The sequence below is a fragment of the Benincasa hispida genome, chromosome 2, assembly GCF_027475165.1.
Source record: "Benincasa hispida cultivar pf3 chromosome 2, pf3_genome.v1.1, whole genome shotgun sequence".
Classification (NCBI taxonomy): Eukaryota; Viridiplantae; Streptophyta; class Magnoliopsida; order Cucurbitales; family Cucurbitaceae; genus Benincasa; species Benincasa hispida.
In genome coordinates, this window is record NC_143479.1 from 27,608,480 (window position 1) to 27,630,923 (window position 22,444).

Sequence of the window (22,444 nt, forward strand, 5' to 3'; positions counted from 1 at the left end):
AGATGTCACATATAAGAATGAAACGATGCGTCCAGTCTGGTGTTATTAACACTGGGGCTATTGTCAACGCAAACTTGAAGGTTTCAAACGCGTCAGTGCAGTCTTCGTTTTTTACATAGGGCTGGTTCGCCTCCAATAATGCGCTCAGAGGTCGCACAATCTGAGAAAAGCTTTTGACGAACCGTCTATAGAAGCCGACATGTCTTAGAAAACATCTTAGTGTTTTGACATTCTCTGATGGTGGAAGTTTTTCTATTACATCAATCTTGGCTCCATCCACTTCCAAGCCAGCCTTGGATTCTTTATGCCCCAAAACAATTCCTTCTGTCACCATGAAGTGACATTTTTCCCAATTCAGTACTAATTTTTTTCCTCGCACTGATCGAGGATGGCTTCTAAGTTATCCAGGCATGCGTCTGAATGCGAAAGTGCAAGTCTTCCAGGGTCTTCTCCAGGAAGTCATAGAAAATGGCCATCATACAACGTTGAAATGTCCCTGGTGTATTGCATAGCCCAAAGGGCATGCGTCTGAATGCGAAAGTGCCAAAGGGACAAGTGAACGTGGTCCTTTTTAGTTGCTGCGTTGAGTTTCTGATAATCCATACAAATTCGCCAGCCTGTGACAGTTCTTGAAGGAATGAGTTCATTATTGTTGTTTACTCTCATGGTCATTTCCCCTTTCTTGGGAACACATTGAACTGGACTAACCCAACTGCTGTCGGATATTGGATAAATTTAACGCCCGCGTCCAGCCATTTCAGAATCTCATTTTTTACCACTTCTTTCATAATGGGGTTAAGCCTTCTTTGAGGCTCGATTGACCCCGTCTTCCCTTCCTCCAGCCTAATTTTATGCATACAATAGGATGGACTTATTCCACGAATATCTGCAAGCATCCACCCTATTGCGCGTTTATATTTCTTCAACATTTGCAAAAGTGAATCTTTATTAGGCTTTGTGAGATTAGCAGAAATGATAACATGCAATGTATTATTAGTTCCAAGAAAAGCGTATTTCAAATGTCTGGGTAACTGTTTTAATTCGAGTTCAGATGGTTGTTCGAGTGAAGGACGCGTTGGTTTTGTCTGCCGCTCACTCAGACTTGGCGGCTCAGATTCCTTCAAAGTTCCCTCCAGCGAGTTGAAGGGTGACAAAAGTAGGTTGTGCCTTGCCAATCCTCAATTTTTTAAAAACTGAAAGGGCATGAGATTGATGCTCGCTCCTAGGTCGTACAGCGCATGACCCACATCTAATCCTCCTATTGAACAAGGAACTGTGAAGCTCCCTTGGTCCTTCTGCTTCTATGGTAGCTTGTTGCTTACTAGCGCATTGCATTCCTGCGTTAGTGCTATTACTTCCTTCTCACTGACTTTTCTCTTTTTCGTCAAAATGTCCTTAAAAACTTCACGTATGTTGGCATCTGCTCCAAAGCTTCTATGAGTGGAATGTTGATGTGCAACTGCTTTAGGAGCTCAAGAAATCGCTTGAACTGATCTTTATCATTCTTCTTCATCAGATGCCTGGGGAATGGTGAGTTCAGAGGCACCTCCTGCTTTCCCACGTTAGATGTGCTGGTTTCCGAATGGCTTATATTTTCTAGCGTTCTCTCTTCCTGATCCATTGAACATGTAATGCGTTCTTTCAAAGGACTATTGTTTCTTGGATTCATCTTTCTTTTTGCAAGGGCTCTTCCATTCCACAACGTCACTGCGTGACATTGCTCTTTCCCGTTATTATTCCTAGGTGTCTCTGTATTGCTAGGTAGAATGCCTGGCTGCCTGCTTTTCAACTCGCTTGCAATCTGCCCCACCTGGAGATCCAGGTTTCTGATTGATGACGCCTGGCTCTTCAGCATTGCGTCGTTCTGGGCTATGTATTCCTTCAATAGGTTTTCCAGTGGAGTTCCAGAAGTCGATGCGTGGCCACCTCTATTGAAATGTTGTTGATGTTGTTGATGCATTTGTTGATGCGTTTGTTGAAAGACAGGCGGCGGTCCATTCCTTTGCTGATGGCTCGCGCCTAGGTGGTGCTCTCTGATTTCCTCCTGTCCAAGAAAAATTCGGATGGTTTCTCCATCCAGGGTTAAGTATTAGAAAATGGGTTATTCTTGATGAAATATACTGACTGAGGGTTTTGAGGACACTCAGCATATGAGTGAAAATCTCCGCATCCCACACAGGTTACCATGGGTTGCCCAAACGCCTCCACTTGATTCACCTTCTGCTGGTTTGGTGCATTACCTAGCGTTATGTTCTGTAGAAAGCTGGTCATGGTAGCCACTTGAGCAGGGAGCGTGGCTATCGCGTTGGCATCAATAGAGTTAATGTTCTGAGATCTTCTTCTCCTGCCATTTCTTCCACCATATGTGTTATCTACCCACTCCATGTTATGTTTGGCAATGCGGTCTAATATTTCTTTAGCTTCAGTATATGATTTGTCCATCAGTCCTCTGGTTGCTGCTACGTCTGCTGCCATCTGTGATGCCCTATTTAGTCCGCCATAAAACGTCTCCATCTGAATAGTCAAAGGTAGTCTATGGTTAGGGCAGTTCTTGACTAAGCCCTTGAAATGCTCCCATGCATTGCTCAAGGTCTCAGTGTCTTCCTGTTCAAAGTTCATGATTTCCCGACGCCTCTTCGCGTTGGTGGTAGGTGGGAAGTATTTCTGCATAAACTTTTCCACCAACTTTTCCCATATGGTGATTTCCCCAGACTCTAATGAACTCACCCATTGCTTTGCGTCGTTTCGCAAAGAATAGGGAAACAAGGAGAGCCTGATTGCCTCTAGTGTGATTCCAGGAATCACAAAGGAATTGCACGTTTCCAGGAAATGCTTCATATGAGCACGAGGATCTTCGCCACGGCTACCCTCAAATTGCCCAATAGTCTAGAGCATTTTAAGCATAACAGATTTCAATTCAAGCCTGGTTCCATCAGGCGTCAGATATATGATTCCTGAAGAGAAATCATATAGCACAGGGGACGTGTATTCTCTCATAGGACGCGTGCTGTTGTTTGCCATCAGGATTGGGTTCTGTGTAGCGTGAGCCAGTTTCTGATTTTGTTGTTCTTCCACCATTGCTCTTTCCCTTTCTTGCTTTCTGAGTAACTATTGCCTCAACCTTTGACGACGGTTGGATTGATTCCTATGCCGGAAGGTCCGTTCAATCTCGAGGTCGTATCTGAACTTAGGAGTGTTCTCCCTGTTCATACACGTTCACAAGCCTGGGCATAGCTTGTAATACTTCCCTTAATTGAAGTGTCCCTACAACAAATACGAACAAAATTTCTGGTTAGTTCTTGTTGCTAAATTCCGCGGCAATGGCGCCAAAAACTTGTTCGCATGCTATCGTGAGATGCTTTAGGAGTGTATAAAGTAAAACAAATTGGAAGAATAAAGTCTAATTGCTACGTTCTGCCTTGATGAGTTTAAATGAATGCAACGCATTGGGGCGTTAGTATTATGCAAAGAAGGCACACAACTCCTTATAATAACGTTCAAGTTTTCCTAGATTAAACCCAAGTATAAATCTAATCTAGGTTCTTGGCAAGTCCAAGGTCGATCATAGGTATTCAGTTTCACTAACACAGATTATGCGTTGTACTTGTAGTAGGAGGTTTTTCCTAAATAAATGTGAAAGATGTATTATTTACACTAACATGCTATGCCTGTGCAAGACAATACAAAAGAGTTGAGTGGAGAATCAAGGATCATGTGAAAATGGAATTTACGTAGGTGGACGCGCCGGTTAAAGATAATTGCACACAACTGATGTAATATAGATGAAATGGGATGGGTTTCTTATCTTTCTGTTCATGCGCTAGACATCATTCAACACTTCTCAATGTGAATAACATACACGCCTATCTCTAGGGTGAATGCATCTAACTTAGAATACAAGAAACACCAGTAAGTTTATCTCTAGTTGTACTAGGCGTTCTACTTAATGCGGCTTAGCTATTCTTTCGAACAACTAAGTAAAGAAGCTTTCACCAAGTTGTCAAGTTGGTTTAGGCGTTGGAACAGACTTATGCATGAAGTACTAATGCTTTCAACATAAACAGAAGATAAACAAAAAGTGATGATCAAATATATGAATTTTATAAAGGATCAATGAGTCTTTACAAAGAACTATATTCAATCAAAATGAAATGGAAATAATATTAAGAGAGAAACTGAGTCAAGCCAAAGAATACAATCTCTTGTAGTTTTTTGGCTCAATCTTGTTGTGTACAATCACTTTAAAGAGCCAAGGACTGAGTATCTTTCTCAAGAATAACTTTCTCCACTCCCTGGGCGGCAGTGGTGGTGGTTCTCAAATCCTTCGATCGTCTTACACCTCGGCACAGCTTATACAAACTAAAAATAAGTGTACAAATTTACAGAGAGTATGGAGCTTCTAATTGCCTGAACTCTTAATTCTGGAGCATCTTCAAGTATTTATAGGCGTTGGTCTCGTCCACTTAGAGGATGGGCTGCATTAAAGTCTATTCCCTGGTTAGCATTAAACTTCATGCCCTGGTTGGCCACCTGACCTCTGAAACTTTTCAGACGCCACCTATTGCAGGTGCCCATGCTTGCAAGTGGTGATGTGACACAATCAACCCAGAGCAATGGATCTTCTATGCATTGAATTCCCTCCGACGCATGGCTCATGTGTTAGCACGTTTCCTGCGGCACTTGTCTAATGCGTTATGGTCCGTTCTTGCATTGAAATCCTGCAAAGTAATGCGTTAGTGCCGTGATTTTTAGTGATAAACTTCTTTTACATGAAATTGCTATTGTTTAAGTAAATCCATGCATCTCTATTAAAAATGAGGAGAGTTTATCATTAAAAAAAAAAAACCAATTGTTTTAATTTAAGAGCAAAGATAACTTATATTTCTACAAGTTATCAAGCTACTTAATTAAGTGATCTAGTGGAGCTCTAGTGTTGAGAAGGTTAGGGTGTAAATGGATGTCATAAAGGGATATGGGGCTAATAGCCTAGAAACAGGACTATTACGTCACTTCAGAAATAAGAAGCACTATTGGATAAAAAAACTGAAATTGAGCGAATCTAAGATCCAGCTAACTGTGGAAACATTAGGAATTAGTTGCTTAGACCTCCTAAAGAACTTGACACAAGACCAAATTGGAGTGGATTTCTGTTCATGTGTAAGTCATTTTCCTAGTATGATGTGGCCGCATCACTAAGGCATAACATCAGAAAGGTTGAAACATCGTTTGCCCCTATTCGTTCATCATTGTTTAGTGTTTTTAATCTTTTCCCTCTCCTACCACAATATAAACATTCCATTGGTTTCGTTGGCCCATAGTCATAATCAACTTTAAAATCAATCTAGTCCTATGAGATTCAACACTTGGAATTCTCCAAGTTTATTACTTCATTGATAGTGTATGCTTGCATTGAAACCTCATTACCTATAATTTTTGCCTCTCATACATTTGGTCGATCAAGTTTTTGACACCATTGTTGGGAACTAGAGGAATTTTTTAGTTTATTATTGACTGTGATTGATCAATTCAACTGTATTGACTCTATATCAAGAAAAATCTAACTCTTTGTTGCTGTTTATTTTGCAAGGAGGAGTTGATGCATAAGAAGAAGGTCTTGCCCTTTTCAACCAGATCCTGAAATAGAAAAGATCTTTTGCTAATGAAGACAAAAGTAAAGGCAAAAGTTTCAGAAGCAAAAGGAGTTGAGCGCAAGAAAGTTTTGCTGAAGCTGCATTCGTGCAGCAAATTCAAATGGACTACTCTTCTATAGATGATCCTCCTATCCCTTCCATCAACGGGGTACAACAGAATGACGACCAACACCCACCATCACATCCACAACCTCAACTGCAACTATAACATCAACAAACTACAAACCCTAAAAATCCTATCTTCATCGTAGAAGATAGAGATCGAGTAATTAGAGACTACAAAACTCCTGCATATAAACCTTGGACACTGACATCTAGATCCATCAATTGATGCATCCACATTTGAAATAAAACCTCTTATGTTTCAAATGTTGGACTCATTTGGTCAATTCGTTGGCCTACCTAATGAAGCCCCCTATAAACATCTGAAATTTTTTATGAGAATTTGTCGCTCTTTACACATTAATGGTGTTTTTAAAGATGCATTAAGACGTAAATTGTTTCCCTACTCTTTGTAGGAAGACACTGAAGAATGGCTTGACTCGTTACCTCCAACCTCCATCACCATATGGGATGACCTTGTGTATAAATTTCTAAGAAAATATTTTCTACTAGACAAAAATGCCAAATTCAGAGGTGACATCGTAGCCTTAAGGCAATCTCCATTTGAATCTGTTGATGGAGCATGGAATAGATTCCAAAAGTTGGTCAGGAAATGCCCACATCACGGACTTTCAACATGCATCATGATGGAGTAGTTTATAATGGGTTAAACTAAGCCTCGAAAACAATGGTGAATGCATCAGTGGGAGGATCTTTTCTAAAGAAGTCTGTGAACAATGCCTACGAAATTATGGATACGATTACAAATAATAACCAAAATTGGGGAGATGCAGAATGCACTTCAGCCACAAAAACAGTAGATGAAATACAAGAAGTTGATACACTTACATCCATGAACCAATAATTGACAGTCATACAAAACATGTTGCAAACTTTTGTTGGATAATAAAGAGTGGTAATTATTCAAGTTGAACCTCAAACTCAAATTTTTAATTTTGTACTGCTAATCATTTTTCTAATGAATGTATGTATAACTCTAAATCAGTGTGTTATATAGGTTATCAGAAGGCATAAGATCATTGGAATCCATATTTCAATACCCACAATCTAGGAGGGACGTCACACTCGAACTTCGCATAGGCGAAACCTAGTAGCAGTACAAGTACAACTCAATAAAGCATAAGGATAACTTCACCAGCATTCCCTCTAGCTCCACGGCAACAGCCGCGAGTGCAACTTCTAGTACATGCCCCAGAGCCTACAATGGTAGATCTAATAACTAGTATATGACAAGAAATGACACTGTTATGCGTAATCCAAAGCACACCTCCAAGGATGTTTCCCAATAGCACAAAAGCTCCGAAAGTGAATGGAAAGGAACAGTGCAAGGTTGTCACACTTGGAAGTGGACTAGAGTATGAAGGACGAAAAATTCCTAGAGAACAAGAATATAGTGAAGAGAAAAGATCAACGATGTCAAATCTAAGGAAGAAATGACCCTTACAGTTGCAGAAAAGAAGAAAATAGATGAAAAAGACATAAAGAAGGATGAAGGAAAGACATCGTTAGTTGCAAAGGAAAAGAATACAATGTCGGTATATAAACCACCAATCCCTTCCTTTAGAGACTTCAAAAGGAAAATCAAAACACACTTGTTAAAAAGATTCTGGATATCTTGAAGTAGTTACATATCAACATTCTGTTAGTTCAAGCATTGGAGGAAATGCCCAACTACATGAAATTTCTAAATGACATCCTATCCAAGAAGCGAAAACTGCCAGAATATAAACTCGCACTAACTGAGTGCTACAGTGCTTTGGTTAGCAATAAGATCCTGCCAAAACTAAAAGATCCAGGAAGCTTTACTATCTCATGTTTGATTAGAGGGAAAGTTTAGGCAGAGCACTGTGTTATCTGAGAGTAAATATCAACTTGATGCCTTACTATGTTTTCAATCAGGTAGGAATTGGGGATGTATAATCAACCATTCTGACCCTTTAATTAGCCGACATGTCAACTACCAAATCAATAGTGAAGATTGAAGAGGTGTTCAGCAAAGTAGACAAGTTTGTGTTTCCTACAGATTTCATAATTTTGGACTGCAAAGCTGATAAAGAAGTGTCATTAATTTTGGGACGACCATTCTTAAGGAGAACACTGATTGATGCGTAGAAAGAAGAATTAACTATGAGAGTCAATGATCAAAAGATGACCTTTAATGCGTTAAATGCATTAAATCTTGGAGATATGGATGAGTGTTCATTTATTGAAGATATTGATGTTTCGTTTTCTAATGTGTAGGGTTTAGTGCTTGGAGAAATATAGGAAGAAGGTCTTGGAGACATTGAAAAGAATACAGAGGAGGTCGCGGCAATAGGAGTAACAGCTAGCATAAAAGTAGAGCACAAAGCATCTAAAGCACTGAAGCCATCAAGAATTGAACCACTTGAGCTCGAATTAAAACCACTACTTTCACATCTAAAATAAGCATATCTTGGTCAGAACAACATAATGCCAATAATCATTGTTGCAGAACTAACAGAGCAGAATGAGCAATTATTGTTGCAAATTCTAAGAAAGCATAAGCAAGCAACCAGAAGGATAATCGCTGACATTAGAGGATTGGCCCCATATTCTTCATGCATCCAATCGACCTTGAAAAAGGAGCAAATAATTTTGTTGAAAAAAAAAGGTGATCAAATCGGAATATAAAGAAGGTTATGCATAAAGAGATCATTAAATGGTTAGATGCTGGATTATTCTATCCTATTGTCAACAACTCATAGGTTAGTCCAATCTAGTGTGTGCCCAAGAAAGAGGATTTGACTGTACTAACCAACAAGAAGAACAAATTGATCCCAACAAGAATAGAAACTAGATAACAAGTATGTATGGATTATCATAAACTCAACAAAGCCACCAAAAAGGGTCACTTCCCATTGTTATTTATTGATCAGATGCTGGATAAATGGGAAGGAAATGAGTATTATTGCTTCTTAGACAGATACTCAGGGTATTAGGGTATCAAAGTAAGATAATATTCACATGTTATTCACATGCCCCTATGGCCTTCGATTTCAAGCGAATGCCATTTGCGTTGTGCAATGCTCCAACCAAATTTTAAAACTGTATGATGGCAATATTCTCAGACCTTGTGGAGCGAATCGTTGAAGTTTCATGGGCGACTTCTCTGTTCATGTTGAAACATTTCGAGTTTGCCTCGAGTATTTGGAGCAAGTATTGGAGCGATGTGAAGAAACTAATCTTGTACTGAATAGAGAAAAATGTTCACTTCATGGTGACAGAATGCATCATAATAGGTATTAGAAGTGGATGAAACTGAGGTTGAGCTCATCTCAAATCTTCTTGCTCCCACTTCAGTAAAAGATGTGAGAAAATGTTTTGGGCAATGCAGGTCTTTACAAAGGATTCGTAAAGAACTTCTCACACATTTCAAGACTCTTGTGCAGATTATTGGAAGTTGATAGACCGTTTCTTTTCGACCAATAGTATGAAAAAGCATTCAAGGAACTTAAAAGAAACAATGAAAACCGCGCCCATTATAGCAGAGCTTGATTAGTCATTACCATTTCAACTAATGTGTGACGTCAGTGACTAAGCGATTGAAGCATTGCTAGCTCAAAGAAGGATGAGGTTATTCACTCGATTTATTATGCAAGAAAAATGATGAATGAGACCCAAGAGAATTATACAACCACAAAGAAGGAATTTCTTGCAATAGTGTTCGGTATTGAGAAATTTAGGTCCTACCTAATAGGGACCAACGTCATTGTCCACTCTAATCATTTGACATGAAAATATTTCCTAACAAAGAAGGATGTAAAGCCAATACCTATCAGATGGATTATGCTCTTGCAAGTATTCGACCTGGAAATTTTGGATAGAAAAGTGACGAAAAATCCAATAGTCGATCACTTATCACACTTGAAAAAGAAAGGTTAAGAAATTAGTTGAAGTTAGAGATGCCTTTATCGGTGAATAGTTGCTAGCTATCAACGATATGATGTGGTATGTTGACTTTGCCAATTAGATGAAGTCAGAAATTGAAAAAGTTTTTCCATATCTCAAGCACTATTATTGGGATGACCCTTATTTATTCATGCTAGGATTGGACAAGATTTTAAGGTGATGTGTTGCAAAAGAAGAAGTGCCCGATATTCTTTAGGCATGTCAGAAAGCTCCATGTGGAGGTCAATTTGCAAGAACTAAAACAGTAGCTGAGGTATTACACAGTGTGTACTTTTGGCCAACACTATTTAGAAACGCCTATAAATTCACTCAGGAATGTGAGAAATGTCAAAGGATAAGAAATTTGACAGCCCACAGTGAGATGCCAATTAATTACATCCTCGAGGTTCAAATCTTTGACGTATGGGAATTGACTTTATGAGGCCATTTTCACCATCTTTCGGAATTCCTATATCCTTCTTTTGGTAAGTACATTTCAAAATGGATAGAGGCAGTGGCGGCTGCTTCTAATGATGCCAAGGTAATAAAAAATTTTCTCCTAAAGATCATTTCTACAGATACGAAACACCGAGGGCCCTAATCAATGATGAAGAAACCTACTTCATCAACAGAACTATGGCAAGTCTGCCTAAAAAATACAATGTGAAGCACTGGATTGTCACAGCATCTCATCAACAGACTAATGGTCTAGTCAAGCTTTTAAATCGAGAGATCAAAATTATTCTCGAGAATATCGTAGATCTATCAAGAAAAGATTGGTTGTTGAGATCAGAAGAGGCACTTTGGGTTCATAGAACTGCTTTTAAAGGTCCATTGGGAATGTCGCCATATCAGATAATATTTGGTTAAGCTTACGACCTGCCTTTGGAAATAAAACATAAGGCATATTAGAATTGAGTAGCAAGCTAGGGACAAAAGAATGTTACAATTGAGTGAAACGGAGGAGCTCCGAGGAAGAGCAGCAAGTATTGTTATTTAACTCTAGACTAAGGTTGTTTCCAGGAAAACTTAAGTCGAGATGGTCGGGATGGTTCGTGATTCATGAGATATACTCGCATGGTGTGTTCGGACTTAGAGACTAACGTGTCGTGAACGGCCCTGGCCCAAGCAAAGATAATTTATTTTCACCGATCCAAGACTTAAACCACAAACGTAGCCAACTGATAAGACCGGGTTTGAATCCATAAGGAGACTGTTGAATTAGCTTAGATCAATTAATGAATCCCAAGTAAAAAAAGGGTTTTGGTTTTTTAGATTTGTTTTCAAAATAAATTAAAGGCCAAACAAAGAAGAATAAATAAAGGTTAGAATAGAAAAGATATTGAATCAAATTAATGGAAGTTCTTGGGATTAGTTTGCATGCTTTTTATTTTCTATCATTAATTACTAATTAATTCAATTATGTGAACCCCTCAACCTATTAGAAATTCTAATAGCCCAATTAGCCAATTTTGATAACAATCTAAATTAGCCCTAAATCAGTTTTAAACTTTTCCTTCATAACGACATACGAGTTAAAACTGAAAGGCATTGAGTAAAGGGTTCAATTGTCGAGACACACTACAAGCTTGAAAGCCACATCTTATAGCGCAATTTATTTAGGAAGATTATACTAGGAAATACATGGATTTAGCCAGAAAAAGTCTAGATCCTAAACATGTGATCCTAATATGTGCAACTTAATCACTCAATTATCACAGGCTAGAATGATTTTGCATACAAGAAATTTAATAAATTAGTTTCTCAGAAAAATTCATCAAATTTCTATGATTAATAAATCAAATCCACCAAAGGGTTCACGATAATTGAATAAATTAAATAGTAACTTCAAGAATTAAGGCATACAAACTATCTCAAGAAAATTACCTAGCCTCTAAAAGGCATATTAAAATCATCAGATGAATGAGTCGAGGCTAACTTTAAAGTAGATCGATCGGGAATTTGGCTTCAATTTCTCTTAGACTGAACTAAACTCTCATAATTCACTTTATTTAGAAAACGAAAATGTTTGGCAGCTGTAACCCTTTTTTTTCTACTTGTTTGTTTGCTGGACATCAATGTTGTATTTATAGGCTGCTCGTAGTGTCACAACACTGCAAAGTAGCGTTTCAATGCTTGCTTGCGCCGTGTGGGTGTCAATTTTGCATCAACTGTCGTAGTGTTGCAACGCATAAAGAGGGCATTGCAACACTGAGCACACTGCCTTACAGCGTTGAGTGTTGAGCATTGAGGTGCATTGCAACATTTCTATTGATTTAACTTCGGAGCGTCACAACGCTGCCTTGCATTTGATGCTACTGCCTTCCAGCGTCGAGTGAGTGTTGAACCAAGGCTTAACAAGAGCGTTGCAACGCGGAATGTTCCGCCAGATACTCAATATTCATTGCTTGCTACTTGATACTCGCTGCTCGCTTCCTCGGTGCTCAATATGTGTTTTCTTGGTGGAATTTGTTGATAGAACTCGATGGTTGACTGTACTCGATGGTAATTTGGTTGCCTTAATTCCTTTTAAGCCCGAAAGTTTAAATAATATTTTAATTGCTCAATTTAACCTTGTTTGGCTTCAAATCACCAATTTCACCTCATGATCGCTTAGTACCTACAGAATAAGGAAATAAACATGTAAAATCCGAAATGGACCAAAATTAAGGTAGGAATAATAGCTCTTTTTGAGAGCTAATATGGTGCTATGGACTTGAGGGATAAAATGACAATGTCTTCAAGGTAAACGGCCAAAAGATCAAGACTTACTGGGGCGAGATGGTAAACAAAGGTAAAACCTCCATTTTCCCTATCGATTTGGAGTAAGTAACAATCCTTAGGTACAGAGATGTTTATTTTATTTCATTATTTTATAAAAAAAAAAGGTTATAAGTTTTTTTGATCTATCTGCTCCAATAAATAAACTCTAGCTAGCCAAGTTTTGTCTAAGGAAGAGGGTATTTAATATGACCATAGGGAACATCTCGACCTAGAAAGCTACTTAGGAGTTTACTTATTAAAGTTAGCTATATGAATTTTTTTTTACTTCTTACTAAAATTTGCATGAATTAAGAAAATGAGAAGTATAAAAAAATGAAAAGGTAATATGCCCACATCGAAGGAAAAACCTAGAGATCGATGATGTCATTTAAAATGGGTGGGCCTGACCTATCTATAAATAGGTTAACTTTCCCTCATTAAATTCACACCTAACTTTTGACCTACCCAAAGTGAAGTCCACTCTCGCTCTCACTCTCCACAGTGATTGCATCCGCTCTAATCTTTTTTTGATATTCATCTTAGTTGTCGTTTGTCATCCACCCTATTAACAATGAAGACCACTGTAAGTTCTTCCCAGAAAGATCAATCACCATCAAGAGACCACACTTATATCTGAAGGAGAGCTCAACAAGCGTTTCAAGGAATAACGTCGATGTCTGAGGCTTCTCGGTGGGTGGTGCAGCAAATGTCGCCTCCTCGTTCTGTTGGGAATAATGTCCTAAATCTCCTTGTAATCTCATAGTTTCTAAACTCTATATAAACATATTGTTATTAATAAAGTAAGTGTTATTTTCTAAGCATTTACTCAATCCAATAAACTAACATCGGAGGTTATTTTATGTAAATTTAAACAAGTATGTAGAGACATACAGGTGGATCCTTGTTTAAATAATAACCTAAATGTTATGTAGTAGATGGTACCTTATCCATGGTGACACTACAGATACGACATACTTTGTAAAGAGCTACAATTGATCTAATCCTGATCATTCATGTAGAGACATGCGAGCAGGGGTATCCTATACGGGGAGTTTGTATAAGATCGGGCCACGAAATAATTAGTTTCTTTGTATAACTACGTTGATAATAGACACTTACATTTTAGTAGAATGACTATAGGTGACATGACCTAAATCTTGAGTGAATTGTGAACTCCTGCTCATGAAGGCAGTCCTTTTATTTGTATGGGTGAGAGTGGCCAGATTGCCAACTCAACAAATCTACCATTTTGGACATTTTTCTGATTGGGGAGTTAGGAACTTAGCTTCATTAGACGAAATTCACTCTTCCCCGATGCAGTGGTAAGTAGATAAATTGCTCCTTTAAGGGCTAATTCGGGGTCTTGGACATAGTGGCCGCACCATCTCTTGGGAATCAGTCATAGTGGGACCACATTAGAGGAATCAATGGTACTTAAAGAGTTAGATGTAACTATAGGGGCAAAACAATAATTTGGCCCAGCTGTACTTACGAGCAGTTTGTGAAGGGTCATCGCATTGTTGATTTGTGATATGGACACAAAAATATATCTGTAGGACGAAAAGTGCAATTGTCGGTCTATAGTGGAGTGCCTGATAGTTAACGGGTGGTGGATATCGTGATTAAAAAATTTAGTCAGTTATTCACGTACCATTGAAGCTTTAGGCTATAGGTCCATAAGGTCCCCTTGGTAGCTCAATGGATTCAAGTTCAGAATCAGATTTTGGGTTAGTTTGAAGTGTTCAAATTAACGAGAGAGAATTTGATTATATATGATATAATTAAATTAATTAAATTATATATGATATAATTAAATTAATTAAATTATATATAATATAATTTATATAATGTATTTGATACATTATTAGATTGGAGGAATTAATATAAATATAATTTATATTAAATGCTATAAAATAGAAAAAGAACTATGGTTTATATGTTACATATGATGCAATATTAAAACTATAGGTTATAAATTTAATATGATAAGTTAGTTATTGTATTTATTTATAATTTATTAATTATATGATAATTAATATTTCTTTTTCTCAATAACTAACTTGAGTGGGTGGTTATTCACGATTTTATGGTAACTGTGAGATAAAAGGAAAAATAGTTTTCCAAATCATTTGAACGAATAATCTCACAAAAATCGCTATCGGATTAATAATCGAGTGTCTATGCAATAGCACTGAGTATGCTAGAGGATAGCTTAAGAGACTACACAATCGAGTATCAAGTCTATACGATAGACTTCTTCTTCTACACGATCGTTTGATTGCATACTCAATTGTTTACCTCATCCTTCCCTCTATCCAAAATCATATAGAGCCCACAACTCCTAGATTCTAACACCGAGAATACCAAGGTAACCTTGTGGTGGTATCGAGTTCTGTTCGAGAATCGAGGATCGAGTATTACTCGCTGGTGATCGAGGATCTTCCAGTTGATCATTGTATTCATGTTGTTTGGACGCATTGGTGACTGATCGAGGAAAATACGTGAAGAAAGGGTTCTTCAAAGGTATTATCACTCGATCCTTTATATTTATTTTAAGAAGCAAGTTGTAATTTATTCTTTATGCATAATCATTTCTGTTTGACTTCAAATGTATGTGTTATTTCACAATGGAGTTTGAAACGATCCGCTTCCGCTCACTGGTTCTATAAATTTAGAGTTCCTACACATTTTACATTGACCACCTCTGAGCGGTCCACACATACACCTAAGTCAAAGGAAGCCCAATCGATGCCGAGGGCCAAAGTAGAGAAGGAAGGCTGAACTTCACAACCGACCATACAGGAGTTTAGAGAGTTGTGGGTTCGGTCTAAGGCTTTCTTGGAAAAGATCAGAAGAATAAGGGTCGAGAGACGAAAAGTCTTTGCTGATGAGGGTGTCGACCATGTATAGTTAGAGTGTCTACTGTTCCTATTGAGAAAGGTAAAACTAGAAACCCTCTCATCCTTCTTCATCATATGTGTCTGACATGTAGGTTGCAAGGAGACTCCTCTTAACACGCCTTTTATCATTAGAGTTATGAAGGGAAGTGATTAGGCAGATTGTTAGTATAGAGAGTACAAGAAGGCAACAATACGGAGAAAATCAGCGTTATGAGGAGGTTGAGAGAGCCTTGAAACAAGATCTTGCTGATGATGAGAAGGAGAAAAGAATAAAATAAGTTGAGAGGAAAGAAAGAGAAGATCAAAAAGATAAATTAGAATAGATATGGAACGATTCATGGTTGAGCAGGAAAGGAAATAAAAACATGGAGTTAGAGGGTTCTAGAATCGACAGAGAGTTGAAGAAGAGAAGAAAAAGAAGCAGCAGGATGATGCGGCAGCATCAAACAGGTCATAACAGATAACAGAGGTCGCATACCGCGAGTAACCTAAAGAAGTTGATGTGGCCCCAGAGCCCTTGTAACAAAGGGAGGGAAAGGCCCATATTAGGAAAGATAATGAGTTTGATGACCTCTTTGCTTACAACGTCAGGGAGTAGCGATCAGAGGAATAAGAGTAGAAAGACTCAACAACTGTGGAAGAAGTTCAAGAAGAGAAAGTTAGGCAATCTGTGCCTAAGTAAGTGGCTCTCAAGAGAGTCACAAGATGAGCAAGTAAAAAGGGAGATGAGGAAAGAAAAGAGTAGTTCGTGGCAATGAGGTCGAGAATGAAGAATGCCTCAAGGATTGTAATTTCTTTATCCAGTGATGACAATAAGACAGAGGATGACTTGGCCAAGAGGATGGAGATTTTGAAGAAGAGAGATCTTCGAAGAGAACATATTCTTCGGTATGGTCAGAGAGCTACTACCATTTATAACCTAAGTGGTGGCCCACTACGAATGGGAAACCTTGTGCAAACAACCCTCACCCACTAGCATTTCTCTTATGAGGGACTTCTACTTAAGGATGCAGCCTGAAAAGAACATATCCATTGTTAAAGAAGTAGAAGTGGATTTCTCTGCAAACACCATCAATTCTCTCTACCTCATCCCAGATGAGCACGACAAAGATAGCTTCATGAGGATGTCGTCCCAGATGAGCATGAAGAAGAGAGCTTCATGAGGATGTAAGCTCAATCTGAGGAGCAAGTGAATGATACTCTCAGGATGGTGAGAGGACCAGGAGCTAAGTGGGTGCTTTCGTTAACTGGATTTCGCTTCCTACGCCCCTGGACATCTAAGATCGGTTGGCTATATGGCTCTATTTCATCAAGCACCAAATCATGTCAACCACACACGACACTAAAGGGATCGAATCCCGAGCAGAAGTATGTGAATGCATTGCATCCCAAAAATTGATTTTTGAATAAACAAAAATAATGTTAGAAATTAGAACTCGTGAAAGATAAACATGTTAAAATATTTCTTTAATGAAGGGAAACTAAGAGGGAGAACTATTTCTTACCTTTGAATATTCCCAAGCTACTAGAAAGATCCTCTCTGTTTTCCAACGAACGTTTCCTCAATCGATCTTAAAAACAAATGTCTCCTCAATCGATCTTGAAAACTACCACAAGAATAACCTTGTTATTCTCTAGGATTCCAATAGAAGGATAGGTGGTATCCAACTATTAAAAGAGGAAGAGATAGAGAAATTTCTTTAGAGAGAGTAAAGATGATTTTCTTTTGGTGGCTAGGTTAAAATTCACCAAATAATTCATGCCCTAAAAGGGCCATAAGGAAGAATTTATATGGGGAACCCCTTCTCCAAGTCTTTCGTAATTTACCCTTATGCTCAATTAATTAAATATCATTTATTTTATTAATTAGAAAATTAATTAAACAACCATCTATACATTAAATCCAATTCAACGTATATATTTAATTAACATAAATAAACATCGTATGTTTATTTGCACCATCTCTCTATTAATTTAATTGATAAGTTATTTACGAATCTAAATCGTTTGAATTAAATATTTGAATCTCATTCAAATATTTCTCTCCAACTTAATTTAAATTATAGATCACATCCATATTGATCGCATTAATATAAAATTTCCTCATTTTGATTTGAACAATTCAAATCATTCCTCTTTAATATCCTTTAGTGAGCTAACAAGGGGACCTAGTGGACTTGCAGATCAGAAACTCCAAAGATATGAGATTAATTGGTGAAACTCATTAACCAAATTAATCAATATTCGTCAACTGTAGGTACACTCCACTAAAGACCCACAGCTGCACTCTTCTCACTGCAGATATATTTCTTTGCCCAAAGATATAGACCAATAATAGCAAGTTATTCCTTCACGAGTGTTCGTAACGCCAACTGGGTCAAATTACTGTTTTATCCTTGGGTTACCTCTGACTTCTTAAGTACCAGTGTTCCTCTAATGAAGAATTTATTTATGGTCCAACCAATAAATAGAAACCCCTCTTGGGCCAGATTGTATAATGTACAGGTCTCACAGACCTAGATTTTGTTGGGAATGTCCTAAAACTCGTAGTTCATAAATGTTAACATATTTTATTTATCAATAAAAGTATTATTGAGTGTTTCATTTAATAAATTGTTATTGATATTGCATTCTATTATAAAAATCCTATAAACAAATCTATGGCTATAATATGTATACTTTGACTTTATGTGGAGACATAAAAGTGGATTAAGTTTTAAGTAAATAGCCAAAATGGTCTATAAGTATATGGATGAGATAGGGTACCTCATCCTCATCCTAGTGACACTATTGGATACAGCCCACTTTGTATACTGATACAAATGATGTGATCCCAAAATCATTCTTGTGGAGACATGAGAGTGGTGGCATTCTATGCAATGATTTTGCATAAGACCAGATAGATAGTCACTTTTCTTTGTAACGACTGTTTACTGTTAAAATTGACTATTTCAATTTCGATAACCTAGGGTAACTCGATCTTAATCCTGAGCTAACTATGAACTCCTGTTTATTCGGAATTATCCTTTAATTTGCATAGGTGAGAGTCGTCCAATAGCACTGCTTAATAAGTCTCCCATTTTGTGGATAAGACCAGATAGATAGCTAAGGATATAATTTTGCAAGATGGAATTCACTCCTACCTGACTTAGGGTTAGCAGATAGGCTGTTCTCTTAAGTATTGATTTCTGGTCTTGAACAATGAGACCCTGCCCTCTCATGATCGAGAGGGTCATGGTTTATTAGTTGGACTATAAACCAAATTGTTCAACAGATGATCAATAAAAACTTAAGGAGCAAGAAGTATTTATGGGCGTAAAATGATAATTTTGACCTAGTTGTAAACACAAAAAGCCTGTGAAGGATTGACTTACTGTTTACAGTTAAAGTGGACACAAATATATCTACAGTGAGGAGAGTGCAACTATCAAGCTATAGTGGTGTGTCTCGGTAGGTAATGAATATTGATTAATTCTGTCTAAAGAGTTTAGCCAATTAATCTCATTAGAGCTCATGATCTGTAGGTCCATAAGGTCTCTCTACTAGCTCGTAAAAATTATATCTTGGATTAGTGAATTGAATGGTTTTGAAATATTCAAAATCGGAATTAGGGTTTTGAATTCGAAGTGTTCAAATTCAATTTAGGGTTTGATTAATTTTATTCGATATAATTAAAGCGTTTAATTTTTTGAAATTGAACGAACTCGAAGAGATTAGAATATTTAAATATTGATTTAAATATTGAATTACATGAATAGAATTCATGTATCAATTAGGTGTTTGATTCATTTAATATTTGATATTAAATTTTTATTTAATTAATTAATTTTTTAAATTAGATATTTTTTCAATTTTAAAATTCAAATTATGTTTTTAGTTTTATTAATTTTTATTTTGATGAAATTAAAATTAATTTGAAAAATAATAATAGAAAAATTGGGATGGAGGAAAATTGAATTTCTAGAAATTCAAAATCTTTCCACTTTCTCTCAAACCCTTTTCATTCCCTTCACAACATTAAGCTCAATTTGTGTCTCCACGTCACAATCTGAGTTAGAGGGTAGTAGAGAAGATTATTTTGCTGGTCTTCTATCAATTTGGAGATCCACTTCCTGGAGAGAAGCTGGAATTGTAGAGTTCAAACAAAGGTATTTTGTTATTGAAACTCTCTCCTTTAGAATTAGTTTCAATGCATGCTTTTAAACTCAAATTAAGTGTAATTAGAGTGCTTACTGATTCTGATTTCTTCAGTTGCATGTTAGTTTACTCTTTCAAATTTTCTAGAAGACCCTCGAACACTTTAGCCGTGAGAGCTTTCATAAATTGATCAGCAATGTTTTGCTCCGAGGCGATCATTGTGATGATCATATCTCCTCGTTGCACAATATTTCATTTCAGGCGTGATAGGTCATGAAAAGATCTGTGTTCTTAGTGTTAAATCCCTCAATTCTATGTTAATTGTTTGCTTAAAATGTCTATTTTATAGGTAAAGTTCTAATCCCGACACTAATGGAGTCAATACGAGAAGTTTGAAGCCAAATGGGAATCAAATTAGACAAAAGAATTAACTAAGAAGAAAAGGAGTTGATAAATTACCATGCTTCAGCACCACTTGGAGCGTCGCAATGCTCTTTCCAAAACATACTCCAATGCTAGTTCGACACTAGAAGACAGAGAACACTAAATTGCTGCAAAAACGAGGTAGCATCGCAACCGCATATCCAGTGTTGCAACGCTCTAGAAGTTTAAGGAAAAAAATAAAACACTCTTGCACATTGCACAATCGAGCATTGGAGCCAGCGTCGAGCTAGAGTCACAATGCTGCGACCCTCGTTATTTAAAAGCTTCGATTTTCCAATTTTTTTTTTTTTTATTGAGAGGGAAATTGAGAACGAAATTGAGAGATAAACCCACAAAATTCTTTTGTTTTGAGAGAGTTATTGTAAACTTCACAGGTCTTTTTGTGAATTGTTTCATGGATTCTATCAATTTTTCAATGGATTCTTTCAAGACTTCTCCAATTATGGCTAGGTAAGTAATTTTGTTGGGAAATTTTTAGTCTAGGTTTAAATTCTTGAGATCTTTGTGTAATTTTCTTGAATTTTTTGCATTCTTGAATGTTCTTTTATTGAATTTGAATAGAAATTAATGGAAAATATTTGACGCCTTGATTCTAATAATTTCTTGTATGCAAATTTTGCTTGGCACTATTGCATAATAGTAAGATAGGTTGAAAAAAATAGGATTTCTTGTTTTAATTAGGACTTTCTTTCAGAAATTAATACTTCAATTTCTTAATTTGGAGCATTCAAACAATTGTTCTTGAAATTTACACTAATGTGTTTCTTGAATGTCATAATCATGAGAATCCTAGTTTCTAATGAAATCCAAGAAAAGAACATGAATTTGCTGAATTGAAGTATTTTTTTTATTTAGATTAGGGCTAATTGATATTGTACATGTTAATTAGCTAACTGGGTCTTTAGGGTTTTTACCTTATTGAATTATGGTAGGTTGAATTTTCATGTATTTATTCAATATCAATGATAGAATGAACCTAGTTAATAAAGATTTCCCAAGAATCTCTCTCTATAAATTCTTTACTAAAAAAAAAGAGAAAAGTTTTTGTTTCTTTCTTTTACTTTGATTGTAGTTAGTTTCTTTAAAATAAACAACCCCCCACCCCTCCCTTTCCATTTGTTAGATTTTGGAATTCAATAATCAAAATCTTGCCAATTAATAGATGTTGCTTATGGATCAACCTCTTACTTTCGTTATAACTACGTGTTAGTTTTAATTGTGGTTTGAGCTTTATAAATTTTATATGTTGGGTTAAATTGAATTAACGACACCGATTTTATCTCAAACAAATTGGTGTCGTTGTTGGGGAATCGAGCAATTGGATAATTTGAATTTTCAATTCCTTTTAAAAAAAATAAAAAAATGATAAACCTAAAAATAGTTAGTATGATTACATTTCCTTTTATGCATGACCCATTTCTCTCAGAGTATACTTTGTGATTTGATTGTAGACATTGATTGTGAGGAAAGGTGACTTTGAAAGGAAAGAACGAGAGGAAAAGAAGAAGAATTTGAAGAGCAAGCTTTTGAGCATCAAGAAGAAGAACCTACTCAACCAAACAACATTAGAGAAGCAAGGGAAAGAACCTTGCGAGAACTAGCGGAGCCAGACTATACAACAAACGTTGTGTATCGTATATTCAGACACGACCATCCCGTTTGAACTATAATTGAGGCTTGTGCATCTACTACCCACATTCAAAGGGTAAATCGACGATCACCCGCATAAACACGTGAAGGAGTTCCATCTAGTATGTGATGGAACGCGCCCACACGGGGTAACACAAGAGCAACTCAATCTTAGGGTCTTTCCCTTCTCCTTGAAGGATATGGCCAAAGATTAGCTATATTACCTACAGTGGATTCCATTACTACTTGGAGCGGTTTAAAAAGGAAATTTTTAGAAAAAAAAAGATTTTCACATCTAAAGCTCATAATATAAGAAAAGAAATATATGGGATTAAGCAAAGTGTTGGATAATCTCTTTGCGAATACTGGGAAAGATACAATCAATTGTGTGCTTCATTTCCCCATCACCAAATATCTAAACAATATCTAATTCAATATTTTTATTCAGGTTTGTTTCCATTAGAGAGGAGCAACATTAATGTTTTTGTTGGAGGGGCTTTTGCAGACAAGAGGCCCACCGAAGCAAGTCAACTCATATCTACTATGGCGGAGAATTTCAGAATTTTGGGACAAGGACACTCGATCACACTATTGCTCAATCTAGTGAAGTAAGTGAATTAAGATCACAAGTATCTAACCTTGTTTCTCTTTTTACTCAGGTAGCTCAGGGAGGGCTTCCTCATGTCAAAACATGTGGAGTAGTCGGACAAACTTCCAAGGTTTGTCCACAAGCACATGTAAATGCCATTGGAGGATTTCAAAGGAAATATTACCGCCACGGGCAAACTTATAACTAAAGATGGAGAGAGCATCCCAATTTCAAATGGGGATCTCAAGGGAAATACGAGAACCGAAACCAATCATCATCTTCAACCTCCTCAGGTATGT

At 36.9% G+C, this 22,444-nt stretch overlaps 1 protein-coding gene and 1 non-coding gene across 2 annotated transcripts; one reads left to right on the forward strand and one right to left on the reverse strand.

The window, feature by feature from the left end:
* Positions 1–1,384: 1,384 nt before the first annotated feature.
* On the reverse strand, positions 1,385–13,397 carry LOC150037781 (uncharacterized). Its single transcript, XM_090311028.1, has 6 exons — positions 13,389–13,397; positions 13,008–13,168; positions 8,072–8,192; positions 6,910–6,972; positions 2,185–2,886; positions 1,385–2,044 (listed from the first exon to the last, which is right to left on the reverse strand). The coding sequence occupies exons 1-6, from the start codon at positions 13,395–13,397 to the stop codon at positions 1,385–1,387; spliced, it is 1,716 nt and encodes a 571-aa protein (XP_090167154.1).
* LOC120072447 (small nucleolar RNA R71) lies at positions 2,531–2,634 on the forward strand. Its single transcript, XR_005480503.1, has one exon. It is a non-coding gene; the product is annotated as a small nucleolar RNA R71 (small nucleolar RNA).
* Positions 13,398–22,444: the final 9,047 nt, after the last annotated feature.